Raw genomic sequence first — 18,475 nt, forward strand, 5'->3', positions numbered from 1 at the left:
ACGATACTATAGTATAGAGTCAATTTTAATAATTACCTGTATCAACTACTGTGTATCCATCCATGCGTGAAGCCCTATTTTGCCGAAACGCATCGGAATCTTTCCGAGTTGATTCCGAACACATGCCCGCGCGTGTCGAGCCATGGCGCGCCATTCAAGAAGATCGCACACAGGTATGCGTTGGCAAGTCAACGCCAATCTAAGCTTGTGATTTAAAACCCGTAATTCCTAGTCGACTTTGTTTGCTATGGCATTGGGAACAAGCCTTCCTTTCTGGCCAGCCTTGGTATTTACTTACCTAGAGCCCAGTAAGCCCAGTCTCTCTTTCTTCTCGAACGCTGTGCGCCAGCACCTAGACGTGTCCCACGGGACCATGAATACCTTCTCTACCAATTGAAAGCCCTCCAGAGCTAACAATGTATAGTGTCGGAGCTCCTAGGCGCCTATGCCGCCTTTACAGATCCCATCTCTTTCACGGAGCATCAGCTCCCCGTTTCCCTCTCCCCAACGCCTCCGCCTCCTACTGCCATACTTCTCGCCTACTCCCTTGGCAGCCTCTTCTTGATGCTAGCCGCCTTGAACATTCTCTGCACATCCATCACACGCGATGTACGCACCACACGATATTACCTGATGATACTGGCATGCGGGGATATGGGTCACATGTGGGCGAACTACGTAGGCATGGGCAGCGAGGTGTTTTGGAATTTTGATAGCTATAACGAGGTTATGATGGGGAATGTGGCAATTACAGTCGTGCTTTGGATAATGAGAGTCTTGACGCTGAGTGGGGCGTTTGGGCGTATAGGCAGGTAGCTGAAGGGGACCAGGGTAGGTTGAGCGAAACTATATTGTGGAAGGTCTATATAAGCTATGACTCCAGATCAAGTCATGAAGAAGTTACAACAGATCCAACTATGAAAAGCAAGTACTTTTAAAGAAACCAAACGCCTGTTGTTCTTCAATTCCAGAGACTAATGAAAGAGGATACACTTTTACAACTCTTCGAGTTGTCTCCTCAGATCTCGTACCAGCTCCTCGCCGTCTCGTAGACTTGTCATATCAGTTGGTGCGAATATGCCTACATCTAGAGCACCATTGCGTATTGTGGCCTCGACATCGACAGCGTGCTATGTGTCTGTTAGTCTCTCTCCAGTTCAGCTGTAACTCGTCGCTCGTATCAACTTACCAAGTATGCCCCGTTCACGCGCTCATTCACTAGCCCAGCAGGTATCTCAAAGCTGCAATCCTCGATTTTCGACACCCTACTGACTGATTCTTGCCAGTGTTGAGCCGGCTTGATCGTGATGCCCTTCCTATCATGGGTATCTCCCTCCGCCACTTGTGTATCTGGTAGAGAGAGAAAGTTGACGAATGTATCGACCTGGACACCAGTCCACTCCTTAATCTCAAAAAGGCTTGCAGACGCATTCGATGGATTACTGATGTCTTGGAGATCATGTTGAACTTCGCCAGCTAGCTCTGTAAGCTTTCGACCGAGTGGCGTCTTCACGCGAAGTGGTAGCAAGTTGACTGTAGGTACAACTGCGGATGCTATACCATTGATAGGCAGCGAGCGATTCGCAAGGTAGACTCCAATGACTACGTCCTCGTCGTTTCGGCTGGATGAAATTACAGCATATATCTTTGCGTACGCAGCGAGGAAGATTGATTGTGCTGAAACACCATGTCGACGAGCAGTGGCCTCCAGATTCGAGGTCGATAGCAATGCTGGAACGAAAATCTCTGTCCTCATTTCTGGGCTCCTAGACGGCTGGATCAGATGGCTTTGTGACAGGCTTGCGAGATATCCCGCCCAGAAGGTCTTCTTCTCCATCTTCGCTGATGCTGTGCGGCCGCTAGCGGCCACCCGGGCGAGCGTATTGTCCGGTAAAGGTGGTGTGGCGCCATTGCAGATAGATTGGAACTGTTGCATCATGAGGGGCAAACTAACACCATCATACAGTGCATGTTGGATTTTGAGTTTCAATGCCCAGCCACTCGCCGTTTGCGAGGCGAAGAGGTGCACCCAGGGTTGCCTGGTAGTGATACTTAGCAATTGTCTGCCAAGGTTGTCATGCTCATCGCCAGTAACGTTTGTGATAGACGCTCTTGTATCTTTCGACACGATTGCTACGTACGGCATTCGTTCATCGCTAGAAGATGCGAAGAAAGTCCTTAGAACAGGAGTTGTCTCGATCAAGGCTTGCCATGAGTTCTCAAGGTCACCGAAGTCCATAACGCCATGTATCTCGTAAGTGAAATCCGCGTAGAAGTTGCTCCCTTTGGTGTTCAGCCACATCGACAGCATGTAAAGCTGTCCGGCAGTGACTGGCAGAATATCGGTAACGCCGGCATCGTCGACGCCAGCTCGGTTCAAGATTCCTGCTCTATCCAGACCTTCTATAATTTCTTGAATGATTTCATGAGGATCAGCATTATTTTCCACAGTCTGTACGGTACGCTCGTCCAATAGCCTGGCCATATTCTGGATCGTACCAGCTCGAAGCATATCACCAACGCTGAGAACAATGCCTTGTTTGCGAAGAAGGGAGGAGACTTTGATCGCACTAATAGAGTCCAGTCCCACGTGGAAGATAGTCATATCGCTCGTGATTTCATCTTCGGACGTCTTGGATATCGAGGCTAGGGTTTCGCGGATCTTGATAGCTGTTTCCGTGCTTGGTAGATCTCTAGCATTGTTTACTCCGTTTGCCTGGGAATTACCGATCGTACGAGATGACTTCTTTGTGAAAGCCGGCAAGCCACATACTGACGCGCCCTTTGCGGTGATCTCGATGACAGGTGCCTTTGATTGGTCGATTAGGTATCTGAGCACGTCATCCATCCGATTCAATAGCTCCTTCGACGCTTCTCTGTCAAGAACCTCCTCTTTGACCGCACAACGCCATACCAACACCTCATTCACTACTTCCATCTCTATACACACAGGATATTCGATATCGCTGTGGCCCTCAATACTGGAATAAAGCTTTTCTTCCTCATCTTGTTCTTGCCCTGTGTCTGAGCTCTTCTGAAAGATAAACAAACTCTCGAACAGTCTACCATCAACACCAGCCGCGGATAGAGCTTTCCGCAGGGGGTAGTGCTGCCACTGCTTGATGTTTGTAAAGTTGTCTTGTACGTAACGCAGCATATCCGTTCCAGATCCATGCAGAATTACCCGAATTGCGACTGTGTTCATAGTTGGAAACATCAGCTGAGATCGGTCACTGTCGTCCCTTCCAGAAAGTACGGATCCAAAAGTGATATCCAAGCTCTGAGTATAGAATGCAGAGACGAGAGCGAAGACCGATTGGCCGATGGTTTGCAGTGACACATTGCTACTCCTTGCGAAAGCTTGGAGCTTGTCTACTCGTACTACACTGTTTTGCTCATGGCGATGAACGTGGCTACCGAGTTCACTAGAGGCATCCGATCGTCGAGAAAAAAGACTCTGCTCGGCGTCAGAGAGATAGTCTTGCCAAAAGCTTGCAGAGGCAGATCTGGAAGTCGCGATAATGTCTGCCAGTGAACGCTCGTAGTCGGGTCGAGGACTGAATCGATCTTTGTATGCTCGGTGCACGTCGGCGTGCAGTAAGCTAAGCGACCATCCATCGTATAAGGCGTGTCCGATAGAGAGAACAAGGTAGGATTGATCCGGAGTATTGATAAAGCTAAGTCGGAAGGCAGGTGTTGATAGCGAATTCTGTACGATGTCATGTCGAAGTTCGTCGAATATTGACGTGAAGTCTGGCGTACTCTCCAGCTTGAGGTGTGACCAGAAGTTATGGCACCTTCTGTGGACGATCTGTGCAAAAGAACCGTCGATCTCTGGGTCATCTACCTCTACAAATCCAGTCCGTAAGATCGGCGAGGCTGCAATGACTTCACTCCAGGCGTCTCGAAGTTTCCCGATGTCAACCCCGGGACGAAGCTTGAGCACGTCGTGGTTGTAGTATCTCGTGTATCCTGATACAATCATCTCTGCCACCATGGCTTCTTGTAATGGTGTCAAGGGAAGCGCCTCTTGAATGCCAGCGGTATCAAACGAATGTTCCTCAAGATATCTTTTCATTGACTGTTTGAAGGGGTCAAGATCCCACTGGGAAGACTCTCTGTCTGGTGTCTCTCTGGCTGAGATGTGCTGGACCATTTTTGAGATGGTCAGTCCGCGCATAATGCCACTTACGGGAATATTCACTCCACGTTTCTTTAGCTTTGAAGATAGCTTGATAGCATCGATGCTGTCGAGTCCAAGTTCAAAGATAGAAGTAGATCCATTGATACCATCTAGATCAAGACCAGATAGGTTGGCAATCTCTTCCTTGATCTTGACCGCTTCGCTTGTCCATTCGAAATGAGTTGTGTCATCAATATCCCTGATCGCTTCAGTCTCCAGAATGGTTCCGTTCTTTGCTATACCGTTCACTTCAGCATTCGATTCTGGTATGCAAGACGGGTCTTGCAAGATCTGCCGGAATGCAGCCTCGAATCGATCAAGAAGTTCATCTGCTAGGGTCTCATCTGCGACATGACCTTGAGTAACTAAGGTTAGTTTGAACATGCCACTAGTCTTCTGCTCGATTTCCAAAGCCAAAGGATAGTCAGCGACAGCGTCACCATCCAAGATCTCCCAAACATCGTTCCTTGCCCACTCTTCGTCTCCTTGTGCGACTTGGTACGCGAAAAGATTGTCGAACAGCGGTTGATTCGGGGTTCTCTTGCACCACTTCACGATGTCTCTTAGTGCAGTGTGTTGGTAGATATGAGCTTCGACATTAAAGTCATGCACTCTCTTGATGATCGACTTCCATGACTCGCCGCGTTCATGACAATGCTGATAAGGAATGGTATTGAACATTGGGCCTATGATGCGGTCTGCACCTTCCAGGTCAATGCTTCGTCCAGAAACTATCACCCCGGTTGTCACAGGACTTTTGACGTGCTCTTGCAGCACGAATAGCCAACAAGCTTGAGCAACGGCTTGCGCTGTAACATTGAGCTGACGTCTCACAGAGTCAAAGCCCGAAAAGGCATGCAGTTTACGGGTGACTACGACAGTCGTCTTGGCTGGCTCGCTGGAAATGGTGGGTAATGGAGAAGACTCCTTGGTCACATGGTTTTGCCAAAATTTCTTCGCTCCATTGGTGACGTTTAGTGGGCCATGGGCGAGTGCATCATGGAAGGCAGGCGCGACAGAACTCGCGTCCTTGCCGTTATAGGAGTCCCATACAGCCTGGAAGATTAGTCCGATACTATTGCCGTCGTAGAGCGCATGGAAGATATGCACAAGCAGCAGCTTCTGCGTTGGGGTAGCGATAAGATGTACCTCGAAGAGATGTCTGAGTTGGGTTCGGTTAAGCTCCAGCCAATTGTATCGCAACCTTTCTGCATGCTCAGTAAGTTGATGGTCTTTGGCCAAAGTTTGTGTTACTCCACTAAGAGGGACACCACGAAGAACTGCTTGCACATGCCCTTCTTCTGTATTCGCAAAGGCTGTGCGAAGTATTGGCGTCGAAGCATGTACACTTTCCCATGCTGCTTGAAGTTGTTGTTCGTTGACGCTGTCATGCAACTTGAAATGAAAAGTGTTGAAATACAAGCCGTTGTTGCTTTCCAACGACCTTGCGATCATGCCTTGTTGTAAGGGAGTACTTGGCGCGACGACGTCGATTCTACTAGATTCGATCGATAGTGACTGCGCAACGGAATGTCTGTAGCGATGTCGAACTGCGTGAATAGCTTGTTGCACTGCGAGAAAAGATCCGTTGTTCCGGTCGACAGAACCGCCAGTGTCTAAAATCTTCGCAAGACGACGGATGGTGGGACATCGCATTACTGAAGATGCGCTAGCAGTTGCGAACCCGGCCTGCTTGAGCCTATGCGATACTTCGATCACAGAAATTGAATCCATACCTAGCTCAAAAAAGCTGGTATCCTTGCCAATAGACTCCTCACTCACAGCCAGTGTTTTTGAGAGTGCATGGCGGAGCTTCTCGTCATGTTTCGACCAAGTTTCATCTCGATCGCTTGTAGTGGCTGATAGTGCCTGTAATTCATGGGAGGAAAGTGCTTCGTAAAGTTCTCTTAACTTCTTGCCGTCTGCTTTGTTGTTGATGTTCAGTGGCATTGTTGTGAGAGGAACGAAGTGTGTGGGGACCATATATGGAGGAAGCCTTTCGTAACAAGCTTGCTTCGCACTCGCCATCCACTCGGCTTCATCTAGCCGGACCTGGATTTGAGCCCTGGAGAACTTGTCACACACCAAGAAAGCTACCAACTGCTCCTTCTGCTGCTTCGGATGCTTCAGTACTAACGTTGCAACATCAGAAATCGTCTGGCTGGACTGTTTGATGACAGAATTGATTTCAGCCACTTCGAGGCGTTGGCCTCGCAATTTGATCTGATCGTCTGCACGTCCTAGGAAGTCGAATGTACCGTCATGCAGGAGTCTGACCAGATCACCCGTCCGGTAAACACGCTCTCCAAAATGCTCGAGATAAGGAAAGCGCTCCGCAGTCAACTCTGGACGATTGAGATAGCCTTTGCCGACGAGTTTGCCTGAGACACAGAGCTCACCAACGCCGCCTCGTAGAACAGGAGTATCGGAGCCCGAGTGGAGGACCAAGGAACCAACATTGTCGAACTGAGGACCGATATTCGAGGGTTTGCCGTTGGCCGGAACGCGTGGGTACATAGTGCATCCTATCGTTGCTTCCGTCGGTCCATATCCGTTGTAAATCACGCCTTTTGGACCCCACACGTCGAGGATCTCTTGTTTCAGACTCTCGCCACCGGTGATGAAAACACCCTTACAAAGGCTGGGTACTTCATCCGGGTGAAGTATTTGGGCAAGACTGGGCGTTAGATCAATGTGCGTGATATTGAGATCGGAGATAGATTTTGCCAAGTCTTCGAAGATGAGGTCTCGAGGTGCTGAAACAACGCAGATCCCAACAGACCAGCTCCAATACTGTTCAAGTACTGATACATCAAAGTGAAATGAAGCAAACTGAAGCCATCGTGAGTTTGTATCCCAATGTCCTGCGAACAAACGCTGGAAGGCAAGAAGTGCCTGCACCGCATTTTCATGAGTTAGTTCGCAGCCTTTGGGTGTGCCCGTAGTGCCTGAAGTATATAAGCAGTAGCTACGGTCTTGGGCGTTGATGTCGTCGTTGCGCGAAAGCGCCGAGCCAGAGAGTGTACGCCAGTCGATCTCATCGAGCTTCAGTACGGGCACACTGACGGTTCCCTCAAATTTGGCAGCTTGAAAGGACAGAGACATCACAGCCTGAGCCCGTGAATCCTCAATAATGTAAGTCTGGCGTGCAGAAGGTGCACCGGGATCGATAGCGACAAAGCCGCAGCCGGCCTTCAATACTCCCAGCATAGCGAAGGATGCTTCGGGACATTTGTCGAAACACACCCCAACCAGACTACCAGACTGAACTCCATGAGAGACGAGTAAGTGAGCAATTCTGTTCCCTTCTGCATCCAGCTCAGCATAAGTCCATTGCTCAACAGTCCGCTCTCCTTTGTCGTTCGCCGTTACAAACTCAAATGCGATGCGCTTGGGGTACTCCATCGCAGTATGTTCGACGAGTTCGTGGAGTAGCCTGGCATTAGACGGCAACTCAGGCTCCTGAGCGGGCGTGATAGAGTAGAGTTGCTCGGTATGGCTGGTCTCAGTTATAGGACTGATTGTAGTATAATTTTCCATCAAGTGATCTAGTTGCTCAAGGATTAAATTGGCCTGCTCTTCTGGTATGACATGCGGTAAGAACGTGAGTCGATACTCCAGATATCCATCCACTGGCTCCAACTCGATCGAAACCGGGTACTCAATCGTTGCTCTTTCGTCGGCTACTTTCCATATGCTACTGGCCTCTGTGCGGCCGGGAAGCTTCTGGTAGGCAAAAATGCTGTCGAAAAGTGCTTCATTCGGGAAGCCCATCAACGTCTGGATTTCCTTGAGTGGTGTGAACTGATGCTGCTGGATCTGGGCATTCAGCTCCATGATCCTTTCGAGGAATGCGACTTTGTCGTTCGTGACTGCACATGCCACTGGTACGGTATTGATGCAGGGGAAGACGGAATCCTCTGCTCCTTCGAATATTCGGCCGGATAACACAACTCCGCATGTTGCTGAGCTTTCTCCAGTGTAAGCGCTCAGCAAGGAAAGCCAACTCGCAACGCCAGCAGTTTGGATAGTGATTTCAGCATGACGACATCCGTCTTCTAGCACATGAAGTGGTTTCGCGGACTTGCGCGTGTAAACTAATGGAGAGCTTGTACCGTATCTCAAAGGTGCAAGGTTGGGAAAACGGCATGTGTTTGCAGTCTTCCCGAGGTCAGTCCAGAACTTCTCTCGACTGGGCGATTTTGCACCGCTAAACTGAATGATGCTACCGATGGTTGTCTCGATAGATTTTGGTAACGGTAAAGATTGATCCAGATATGCAGCAGTAACCTCATCGAGAATAAGTTGGAGACTCTGCGCGTCGAAAAGAGCATGTAAAATGGCCAGGTCAAGAGCATAGTGATCCTTGCTCTCAACGATGCGCAAGGCCCAAGGTGGCGACTGCAGCTGCCTCAGAGCCACGTGCTGTATTTGCTTGACCCATTGATCGATTGAGTCTGACGTATTTTCCGAAGTGACAGTCCACGGCAAATCAAGGGATTCGCAAGTGTACTCAATCATAGCAAAAGGGTGAATCGGAGCCTTGACATGAGCAAACCCAGTTCTCAATATGCTATGACGTTCCATCACCATTGTCCATGCCCTCTTGAGTCGGTCGATGTCTACGTTCAACTCCAATTGCAAGCGAAGCGAGTTCATATAAACAGCTCCTTCTTTGGTCAGAAACTGCGAGACCATACCGTTCTGGATTGGAGTGCAGGGACGGATGGCTAAGACGTCGCTATCCGGAATGTTGTTATCACTCAGTACCTGTGCCCTATACTTGCGTTCAAAAGCGCCGAAGTCGAAATCTGAGTATGTAGACACGTCTGATGGACTCGCCTGGTCTATAAATTCAGCAAGGCCGGTGCAAGTAGTATGCTTCAGAACATCAGTGGCGTTTACAGGATGACCCTGCTTGCGAAGCGCAGCAGCGACTTGAACTGCACTGATACTGTCAAGACCGAGCTGGTAGATCGAGGTTCTTAGCGAGATATCGTCTCGCGAAGTATTGGACAGTCGCGCAAAAGTGTCCCGAACCTCAGCCGCTGTTCTACTCCATTGATGGCCCGATTCATACCGACATCCGTTGGTAAGGGTATCGACATCTGCATGGTCTCTGAATACGTCGATCAATGCTTTCTTGTCGACCTTCCCAGCCATTGATCTCGGTATATCATCAACGAAGAGGAAAAATTGGGGGACCATGTAAGACGGGAGGCGGCTGCTCGCAGCCTTCTTAACCTCTCGTTGCAGCTCGGCAAGTTTGGTCTTCTCGATCTTGTCGTGCGAGACCAGGAAAGACACAAGCTGGTCTTTGCCCGTCTGTTCTTTCTTCAGGATCTGAGTGGTCACAAATGCGATGTCTGGAAGGGTGTCCTGAATGACATGATTGATCTCGCCAAGCTCCACCCTCAGCCCACGAATCTTGACCTGGTCGTCTGTGCGTCCCACGAACTCGAAATTACCATCGCTCAGCATTCGGACCATGTCGCCGCTCTTATAGTATCGTTGACCATAACGGGTAACAAATCGCTCACTTGTGAGATCAGGTTTGCCGAAGTAGCCTCGCGCGAGTTGTGCACCTCCGATATAGAGTTCACCAGTACTTAGCATCGGCAAAGGCGAGTCGCCTTGAGATGAGAAGACAGCAAAAGACGTCGTCTCGAAAGGCTTGCCGATGATTGAAGTTTTTCCATCGCTTGAGATGGGACTAATGGTCGTGCAGAACGCAGCTTCAGTAGGCCCGTACGAGTTGACACACGCACTCCCCCATTCCTTTACAATCGCGGGCGACATGGACTCTCCGATACAGAACAGCCACTTGACACTCGGTATATCTACTCTCCTGATTGACACGGCGACTGAAGGTGTAAGATCGAGCAAGTCGGCCTGCAAAGAATTAATGACCTTAGGTAGATCATTCAACAAGTCATCTTGTCCCGCGGTACAAAGGGTGAAGCCGAATGTCCAGGCCAAGAAACAATCGTAATAGCACATATCAAACGTCACAGCGGCGTACTGTAGTAGTCGTGAAGATGAGCTCCAAGGGATGCGAGATTTGGAGCTGAGGATAGTTTGAATTGGAGCGCGATGTTCCATGCTGACCGCTTTTGGTACACCTGTGGAGCCAGAGGTGAAGAGGCAGTAGGCTAAGTTCGAGTCGTTTAGGCTAGAAATGACAGGATTGCTATTTGGCGTGGGCGGAACAGCTTGAACGTTGACAACGATCGCTTCGGTTAGATTCTTGGAAAGCATCGAGTTATCCGAACAAAGCACGAGCTTTGGCTTCAATTCTTGGAGCATGACCTTCCTACGTGCTTCAGGTAGACTTGGATGTACGGGCGCAAAAGCGGCTCCGGCTTTAAGAACTCCCAGGATGCTTGCGTAGAACTGTGGGCTCTTTTGTATATGAACTGGAACAATATCGTCAGGCCCGAGGTTTGCTTCGATGAGCTTATGCGCAATGCTATTTGCGTTCTCATTTAGAGCTTTGAAAGACCAAATCGTCTTCTCGCCATTCGGGAGCAAGAAGTCTAACGCGACACGTTCTGGGTACGACGCCGCCATGAGTTCGAAACCAGAATGTAGCAAGGCTGCTCCAGTCTCGAATCGCTCGTAATTTATATTAGACTCTGCTCGGAGGTGTGTTGGCAACTTCGTCATATCGACAGCCGTTGCATTAGGAGACACCATCAACGATGATAGGCAGGCTTCGTAAGTCTCCATAACTAAAAGAGCCTCTGTCGTAGATAGGAGCGATGTTTGGTAGTGTAGGACTAGCTCCATGGTATTCGCAGTCTGGTTTTGAATGATTTCACACACCACGGGTAGGTCCATATCTCCCAGGTCTTGTTCAAGTGTCCAAATAGAAGAATCTAACGATGATTTCGGCTGCTGAAGTATGACAAGAGTGTCAAAAAGACGACCACTATCGTGAAGCACCCTGTTTTGTATGCGACGAAGCGGAGTCAGCTGATGAGCAAGGGACTCAATACTAAGGGTGTGCGTCAGGCGCATCAAAGCATCATTGGACCGCTGGAAATCGAAGTTGACGCGAAATGGCAAAGTGTTAAAGCAAGGGGCGACGATGCGCTCGACACCATCTCCGGCAATGCTGCGCCCACTGACGACATTTCCGAAGCAGATGTCACTCTCACCAGTGTAAAAGTGCAGCAGTTTTGCCCATGCAGCCTGTACAATCGCCAGTAATGACACTGACATATTTTGACATGTTCCCCGTATATTGTCGAGCGGGAGTTGTAGATGTCTTGATGAGGTTGCGGGTCTTCCCAAAACTCTCGAGCTGTTACTGGTGAGGGTGGGGAAGAGGGTAGGCTCAAGGCCCTCCAATAGAGCCGCCCAGTATGCATCACCCTCTGCATAGTTCTGATGAAGCATTTGCTGCAGGTACACATCGTAAGAGACTGGCGGTGGCAGCTTGAAGTCAAGATATAGGTCTTGTATCTCTTCAAGAAGGGTGGAGATAGCAATGCCATCATAGAGTGCATGATGGCAACTAAATAGCAACTTCGTGGACGGTCCATCCCGAGCCAATGCAAAGTAAACTGGAGGCTTCTCAGCTCGAAGGAGATCTGAGATGATGCTGTGCGTGTAAGATGGCAGCTCGTCTGTAAAGTCATGGGATTGCCAATTCAAACCGGTATCGCGTAGGACGACTTGCGCGAACACGAATGATGGGTCTTCGGTGCCAACGAAACAAGTACGAAGAATCTCGTGTCGCTCAACCATGCTCGACCAGCAGTTTTGCAGCCGAAATATGTCTCCTTTGACATCAAAAATCATGGTATTGCAGTATGCGGAGTCTGCGAAGGACTGACCACTTGATAGCATTGCTTCTTGCAGTGGTGTACATGGTAGTATCCTTGCCACCTTGAACTTGCTTCCTTCGAAACGCGAAAGAATTCGAGACACTTCATCTGACTTGAGGAAGTTTTTCACGTTGGTGGTCGGGGGCTTGGTCGTTTCTTGTATTGGCGAGTGCGAGCGTAGGTCGTGAGCAGACGCCAGTCGAGCAACTGACGAGTTCTTCAGCACCGTCGAGATGGCAAAGTCGCCTAAATCTAGTGTTCGAAGTCTATTACAAAAGCGTATAGCTGACACGGAATCCAGGCCCACGTTGAAAAATGATGACGTCCTCCGGAGTTCTTTCGGTGATATGTCGAGTGTCCATGCAAGAGCCTGGACTACGCCTTTCTCCCATGGCGATAACATTTCTGGACCTTGGTCGCTGTCGGTCGATTGCATGGTGACTTCCAATTGGTTTTCCGCCAGATCCCAGAATAAGTTCTGGAGGAGGCCTTTGTCAATCTTGGCCTGCATTGTCATTGGGAGACAAGATATAGGAATGAGATAGGAAGGAACCATATATGGAGGTAAGCGTTGCGATAACAGATCGAATAGATCTGATTTCACTAACTCGAACTTGGCGGGTTCCAAGCGTTGGAAGTGGTCAGATGCGGCTGTAGCGGGTACCCAGAAAATGACAAGTGTTTGTGCATTGTTAGGACGCGGTAAGAGAAGAGTCACACAGTCTTGTACTGACCGATGATCGAGCATGACTGAGGTAATCTCGCCGAGCTCGACACGCTGACCGCGGATCTTAACTTGGTCGTCCGAACGGCCCCTGGAAAGTATGGATTCATCAGGCAACAGTATACCCATATCACCCGACCGATATAACCTCCCATAAGTAGGATGATTGATGATCTTTGTGGCGTTCAGTTCCGGGCGATTCAGGTAACCACGAAAGACCTGGTACCCTCCAAAGCAAAGTTCTCCTACAGCGCCACGGGGCAGAACAGCTTCGCTTTCGGGATCAAGTACAAAGGCTGAAGTGTTGGTGAAGGGCATGCCGATGTTGTTGATTAGGTCGTCTGGAGTAACCGCTGCTCGAACAGTGCATATGTTTGTGGTCTCAGAAGGACCATACCCTTGGTACAAGCCTTTACCTGCCCACCTCCTTCGAACGTGTTCTGTCAAAGCTTCTCCAGCAGTCACTAAAAATTCGACTTTTGGTACATTCTCCGGATCCACTAGTGCCGCAACTGTTGGTGTTAGGCTCAGATGTGTGACACCTAGATAGTTGATTGCAGCCTCAAAGTCGCGGAACAGGTCGTCTTTCTTCGCTGTGCATAAACACATGCCAACGTACCAGGAGAAGAATATCTCAAAGACGCTGACATCAAATGCCTGGGAGCAGGATTGGAGCAGGCAGGATTCCGCGGAGAAGGGGTATATCGTCGATAGATACTGCAGATTACTCATGAGGTTATCTTGGGTAACAAGAACCCCCTTCGGTGTGCCAGTACTGCCAGAAGTGAACACAGCGTAGGCAAGATGCTGCCCGTTGTACGGCACGTTCAGGTTCTGATCAGAGTAGTCTGAAAGCTGGGTGGCGTTGAAGTCTACTAATTCGACTCGGAGATTTTTTCGGATATTGGGTGAAGTCGACAAGTCGGAGACACAGACCTTGACTCGCGCGTCATTCAATATGGTCTTGACCCTCTCGATCGGTGTATCAGGAACGAGCGGCAGGTATCCGCAACCAAGCTTGAGAACAGCGAGAATACAGATATAAAGGTTGACTGACTTCTCCATCATGACGCAAACTAATTGGTCGTTGCCAACTCCACGATCGGCAAGCACACGGGCAAACTGATTAGCGCAGGAGTTCAGCATCCCGTAGGTTGCTACCTTTTCAACTTCTAGATCACCACGTATGACACGGGCGAACTTGACAGCAGGTCTTCCAGGATTCGACAAAGCCCATTGTTCTACTGCATAAGCAGGACCACTCTCGATTGGTTGCTGCCGAGGGGTAGGATTCGCGATTGATAATGAAGGTGTGGTGAAGCACCATTTCATCTTATCGATGTTGTGGTTGGTGCTCTCCAACATTATTCCCACTACTTCGTCAATCTGGCGTGACAAGCATTCGATCTGTTGCTCCGGGAAAGTTGACGCATCGTAGGTAGCTCGTAACGATATGTCACCTTCACGCGGTTCGAACTCGAGCGTGAGTCTGAATTCAAGGTCATCCGCGCTGTCGATGACTCTGGCCGCAAGTGTTGAGTTTGAATCCGAGGCTATTGACTGCTGCCACACGAACAAGACGTCAAAAAGCTGAGTTCCCGGTGGTACGTTGCCGGCCCTTACTATGTCGCGCAGGGGAATGGTACTGTGCTTCAGACTCTCTCGATTCAACGTTTGTGTCAAATGTAAAAGGTCATGGGTGCTATGAGCGTTGTTGAGGTCTATGCGGAAGGGGACAGTTGCGATGCAAGGACCGATGATATCCTCTACACCAGCTACGGGGATAGTTCGCCCAGATGATACATTTCCGAGAGTAACATCGGCTGTACCGTTGTAGAGACTAAGCACGTACGCGGTAGCCGCTTGGAAGTATACCTGGGGATTGATAGCCATTTCGCGAGCGCATTCAAAGAGCCGGGACCGATCGATGGCAGACAGCCGAGTGAAGCGCCGTGTAACTCGGTCACCAACAACCTTCCCGTGGTAATTAGGTAGCGAGATCGGAAGGTAGCCACTGAGGAGACTGGTCCAGTAATTTCTAGATGATTGTTCGTCTTCGGAGTTTCTCTGGGACAGATATTGGGCTACTTCACGGAACTGTGGTCGTGATGCAAGTTTCTCTCTACGCAATCGCATATCCAGATCATGCAGCAACAGATCGAACGACCACCCATCGTATAAAGCATGATGCATGCGAAACAGCAAGCGAGGTCGTTCGGAGCTTGTTATTATCTGCGTGTGGAACGGCCGTAGAAAGTCTTCCTCGGACTGCAGTGTGTAAAGTTTTGAAAAACTGTCGACTTCCTCGATCTGAGAGGCGAGCAGTTCTTTCCAGATTATCTGCGAAAAGGTTCCGGAATGTTGTGACTGCGCAAGGAAACCTGTACGTATGATTTCGATTTTGCTAGCCAAATATTTTATGGCGTCTCGGATGTCTTCGAACGTCTGCGAGATCGAAAGTTCGACCTCAACCCAGTTGCAGTAAGCGGCAGGCCTAGCCATCGTCTCCGCAAGCATAGCCTCCTGCAAGGAAGTGCAAGGCAGTACATAGGCGATATTGCTACGCCACCGCTCCAGCTGAGGGGTCTCTATGTTGATGAGTGATCTTGGAACGTCTTTTGTTGGACCATGCAGACTGGCGGCTGTTGTAGGCTTTCTGCATATCGCAATAACATCCTCCAACGTTTGAGCTGACAGTACGTCCATTGCCCCCAGCTCGAACCCCTCTCGTCGTAGCGCAGATGCGATGCGAATTGATTGTAGTGAATCTATCCTAGCGAAAGCAAGATCCAAATTTGATCCTAGATCTGGAGAGATATGGTGCCTGATGATATTCAGGACGGACCAGCCCACATGATCGCCCAAGTTGATATTGGTAGACGATGCCATACCATTAGAGCTAGCCTTACTAAGGAATTCTTTGGTGAGAGAGTCTCTGTCGACCTTCCCCGATGGGAGTTGTGGCATGGCATCTATAAAGAAAACGTCTGAAGGAACCATGAATGCCGGAAGCCAATGGCTACAAATGTTGAGAACGTCTGTGCGTGTTATCTCACGCCAATCAGCAGCGCAAAATGCGACCAAGGATTCTTGGACGATCATCACTGTTGCTGTGCGACAGTTCGGTATCCTCATGATAGCTTGTTCGATCTCGCCGAGCTCAACCCGCTGCCCTCTCAGTTTTACCTGACCAGCAACGACGCGGCCCAAGCATTCCAAAATCCCATTGTCGTTGATCCTTGCGCGATCACCGGTACGATATAAACGACCATACTCCTGGTGTTCAATGAATGATGCAGAAGTGAGATCCGGGCGATTCAAATATTCTTCGGCAACTTGAGGTCCTCCAACAGCAAGCTCACCAACTTCTCCGGTTCTGAGAATCTCAACACCAACCGATGTTAAGTCTCCAGTTGGAGGGGCGATAATAAAAGCCGAAACAGTGTCCAAGGGACGACCTATCGTGCTAGTCGGTGAACATGTCGAGAATTGTGGCTGCAACGTGCAGTGAATCGAGGCTTCAGTCGGTCCATACATGGCCCACAGTATACTCTTCTTTGTCTCGTCGCCACCATACTCGACAATGACGTGCTGGGTGAGCATCTCACCGATTGTAAGTAGCAACTTCAAGCCGGGCACGCTCGCTCTACCCTGAAGAAGACTGCTCACAACTGTTGGCGTGAGTTCAGCTGCATCGATCTCCAGGCTGTTGATGGTTCCTGGAAGGTCGTCGAGCATTTGCGCACGTGTACTGCCAACTAACGTCTTCCCTCGGAACCATGGAAAGAAGATCTCAAATATGGAAACATCGAAGGTCTAGCACCGTGTCAGTACATGACAGAATTCAACTATGCTTTTGCACTTACAGGGGCTGCAAATTGGAGAAAACGTGCAAAGTCAGGAATGTGTCGGTCGTGAGCCAGCAGACTTTGAGTGACCGCATGGTGCGATACGCTTACAGCCTTAGGTTTGCCGGTAGAGCCAGAGGTGTACAGCACGTAGGCTAGATCCCTGGGACTCGATCTTGGTAATTCGATACCGAGGCGATCCTCACGATCGCAAAGGTCCTTATCCACAAGGACTACTTCGACATTGACTGCTGTTCGAATACGTTCATCGAGAGTTGAGAACGTGATGAATAGGTCAGGCGATATATCATCGAGGATAAACTTCAATCGCTCTATGGGTGTGTCGAGATTAAGAGGACAAAACGCTTTCCCTGCCTTCAAGACGGCCAATAAGACTATGTATAGTTCTGGAGACTGAGGCAGAAAGACCGGAATGATGGGCGAGACACTTTCGAGCTTCGACAGTCTTTCAGTGATCCTGCCAGCCAAGACGTCGCTCAAAAGGTGCAGATTTCTGTAGGAGAACTTCCGCCTTTTCGATCCATGTTCCAGGAAATCGATAGCAGTTGCGTCATGATCAAATGGCCGCACAAGCTCGTGGAGGAGATCCGGTCCGCTCAGAATCGAAGGTCGCTCATTAAGTATCGATAGTCGCTGGTTTGCGCCGTTTTCTTGAATCATGTCGTGTAAGATGTTAAATAGTGTAGCCGGTGGCAATGTTCACTGGTAGGAGATTTGAGCCGTTGTCGTCCCTAGCGATACCTCCATGAATGTCAGAGAAAAGAACTGCAGAAGATGCATTCGCTATTTCTGAATCGAAATTTGCAGAATGCGATAATGCTTAGTTGCAAGTTGCAGTGATGAGAAACTGCAGCACGGTGATTGGTTGAAGGGCCTCAAGTACCTTGAAACCAGTACACACGAGGCTGGTGCACGTGAGAACGAGTTCTAATACTCCGTGCTTGGGTAGCGGCGTTTGAAGATTAATCACGAAGAGCGCAACGCTCTGTTGTAGGCGCAGGCAACAAGCGACCTTCAAGAACGCGTCGCGACCTCCGATTCGGAAAGAGCGAGCGAGCAGTGTTGAGGAAGGATAAAAGTTTAAGCTGAGGCGACAGGTATTTCGATGATTTCTTTGGTCACAGCTTTCTCCGTGATGTTGAGCGCTTTGTCCGTGGTTGAAGCGTCATACATCCTGGTTGACTGGCAAGTAGACGTGTCATTCGACAAGCGGCGCGTAAGATCTGATACCGTGAAGCAGACGCTTTGGCGGCTCTGCAAGTGGACGGGAATTAGGAACGAAAACTGTTCGAGACAAGACTAAATCGAGACTGAAAACCGAAGCTCCACCAAATCATACTAGCCTTGGATCGTAGCGCAAATTGATGGGTGTAAAGGCGTAGGCGCGGCTCCGATGACGACGACGCCGTCGCGTTGGCTGGCCGGGCGTCATGTTTCATTGCCTCTTCCTATCTCCCCACGCTGCCGAGAGGATTCTGTTTGTCAGGTGCAAACAGGCAGTAAGATCCCGTTGAGATGTAGTGTTGGACGCGATCTCGGAGCGCTGCCGCTACCTGGTGGGGGAAGAAGCAGGCCGGGCCTGCCGCCGAAAAATCCCGTGCTTTGAGTGACATGCAAGCCGGGCCATCCCTAAACAGAATTATCAGATGAAGTCTACCCCTGACATGATCGCAGGTGGCTGGTAGCCCAGCCCTACAAGAACAACTAGGCATGCACGCTGCATATCCCTCTGTCTATCACCAGACCGTTTAGCTCAAGCTCACATGCCCCTGCCCAACGACTGGATATATCTTATAAACTTATTCACATGCGCATTCCTTGACCATTTGAACAAAAACTCGTTGCGCTGCTATTCTGGTGCGTAGAG

General features: G+C 49.6%; 1 protein-coding gene across 1 annotated transcript; it reads right to left on the reverse strand.

Moving 5' to 3' along the window:
- Nucleotides 1-995: 995 nt before the first annotated feature.
- GT037_001062 (nonribosomal peptide synthetase 2) lies at nucleotides 996-17,268 on the reverse strand (the record flags this gene model as incomplete). The annotated part of the gene is made up of 4 exons (XM_038926109.1): nucleotides 996-1,130; nucleotides 1,190-7,131; nucleotides 7,156-16,555; nucleotides 16,606-17,268. 4 exons carry the CDS (start codon nucleotides 17,266-17,268, stop codon nucleotides 996-998), a joined length of 16,140 nt encoding a protein of 5,379 aa, XP_038791965.1.
- Between the last annotated feature and the right edge of the window lie 1,207 nt (nucleotides 17,269-18,475).

The sequence above is a fragment of the Alternaria burnsii genome (genome assembly GCF_013036055.1).
Source record: "Alternaria burnsii strain CBS107.38 chromosome Unknown 705, whole genome shotgun sequence".
NCBI lineage: Eukaryota > Fungi > Ascomycota > Dothideomycetes > Pleosporales > Pleosporaceae > Alternaria > Alternaria burnsii.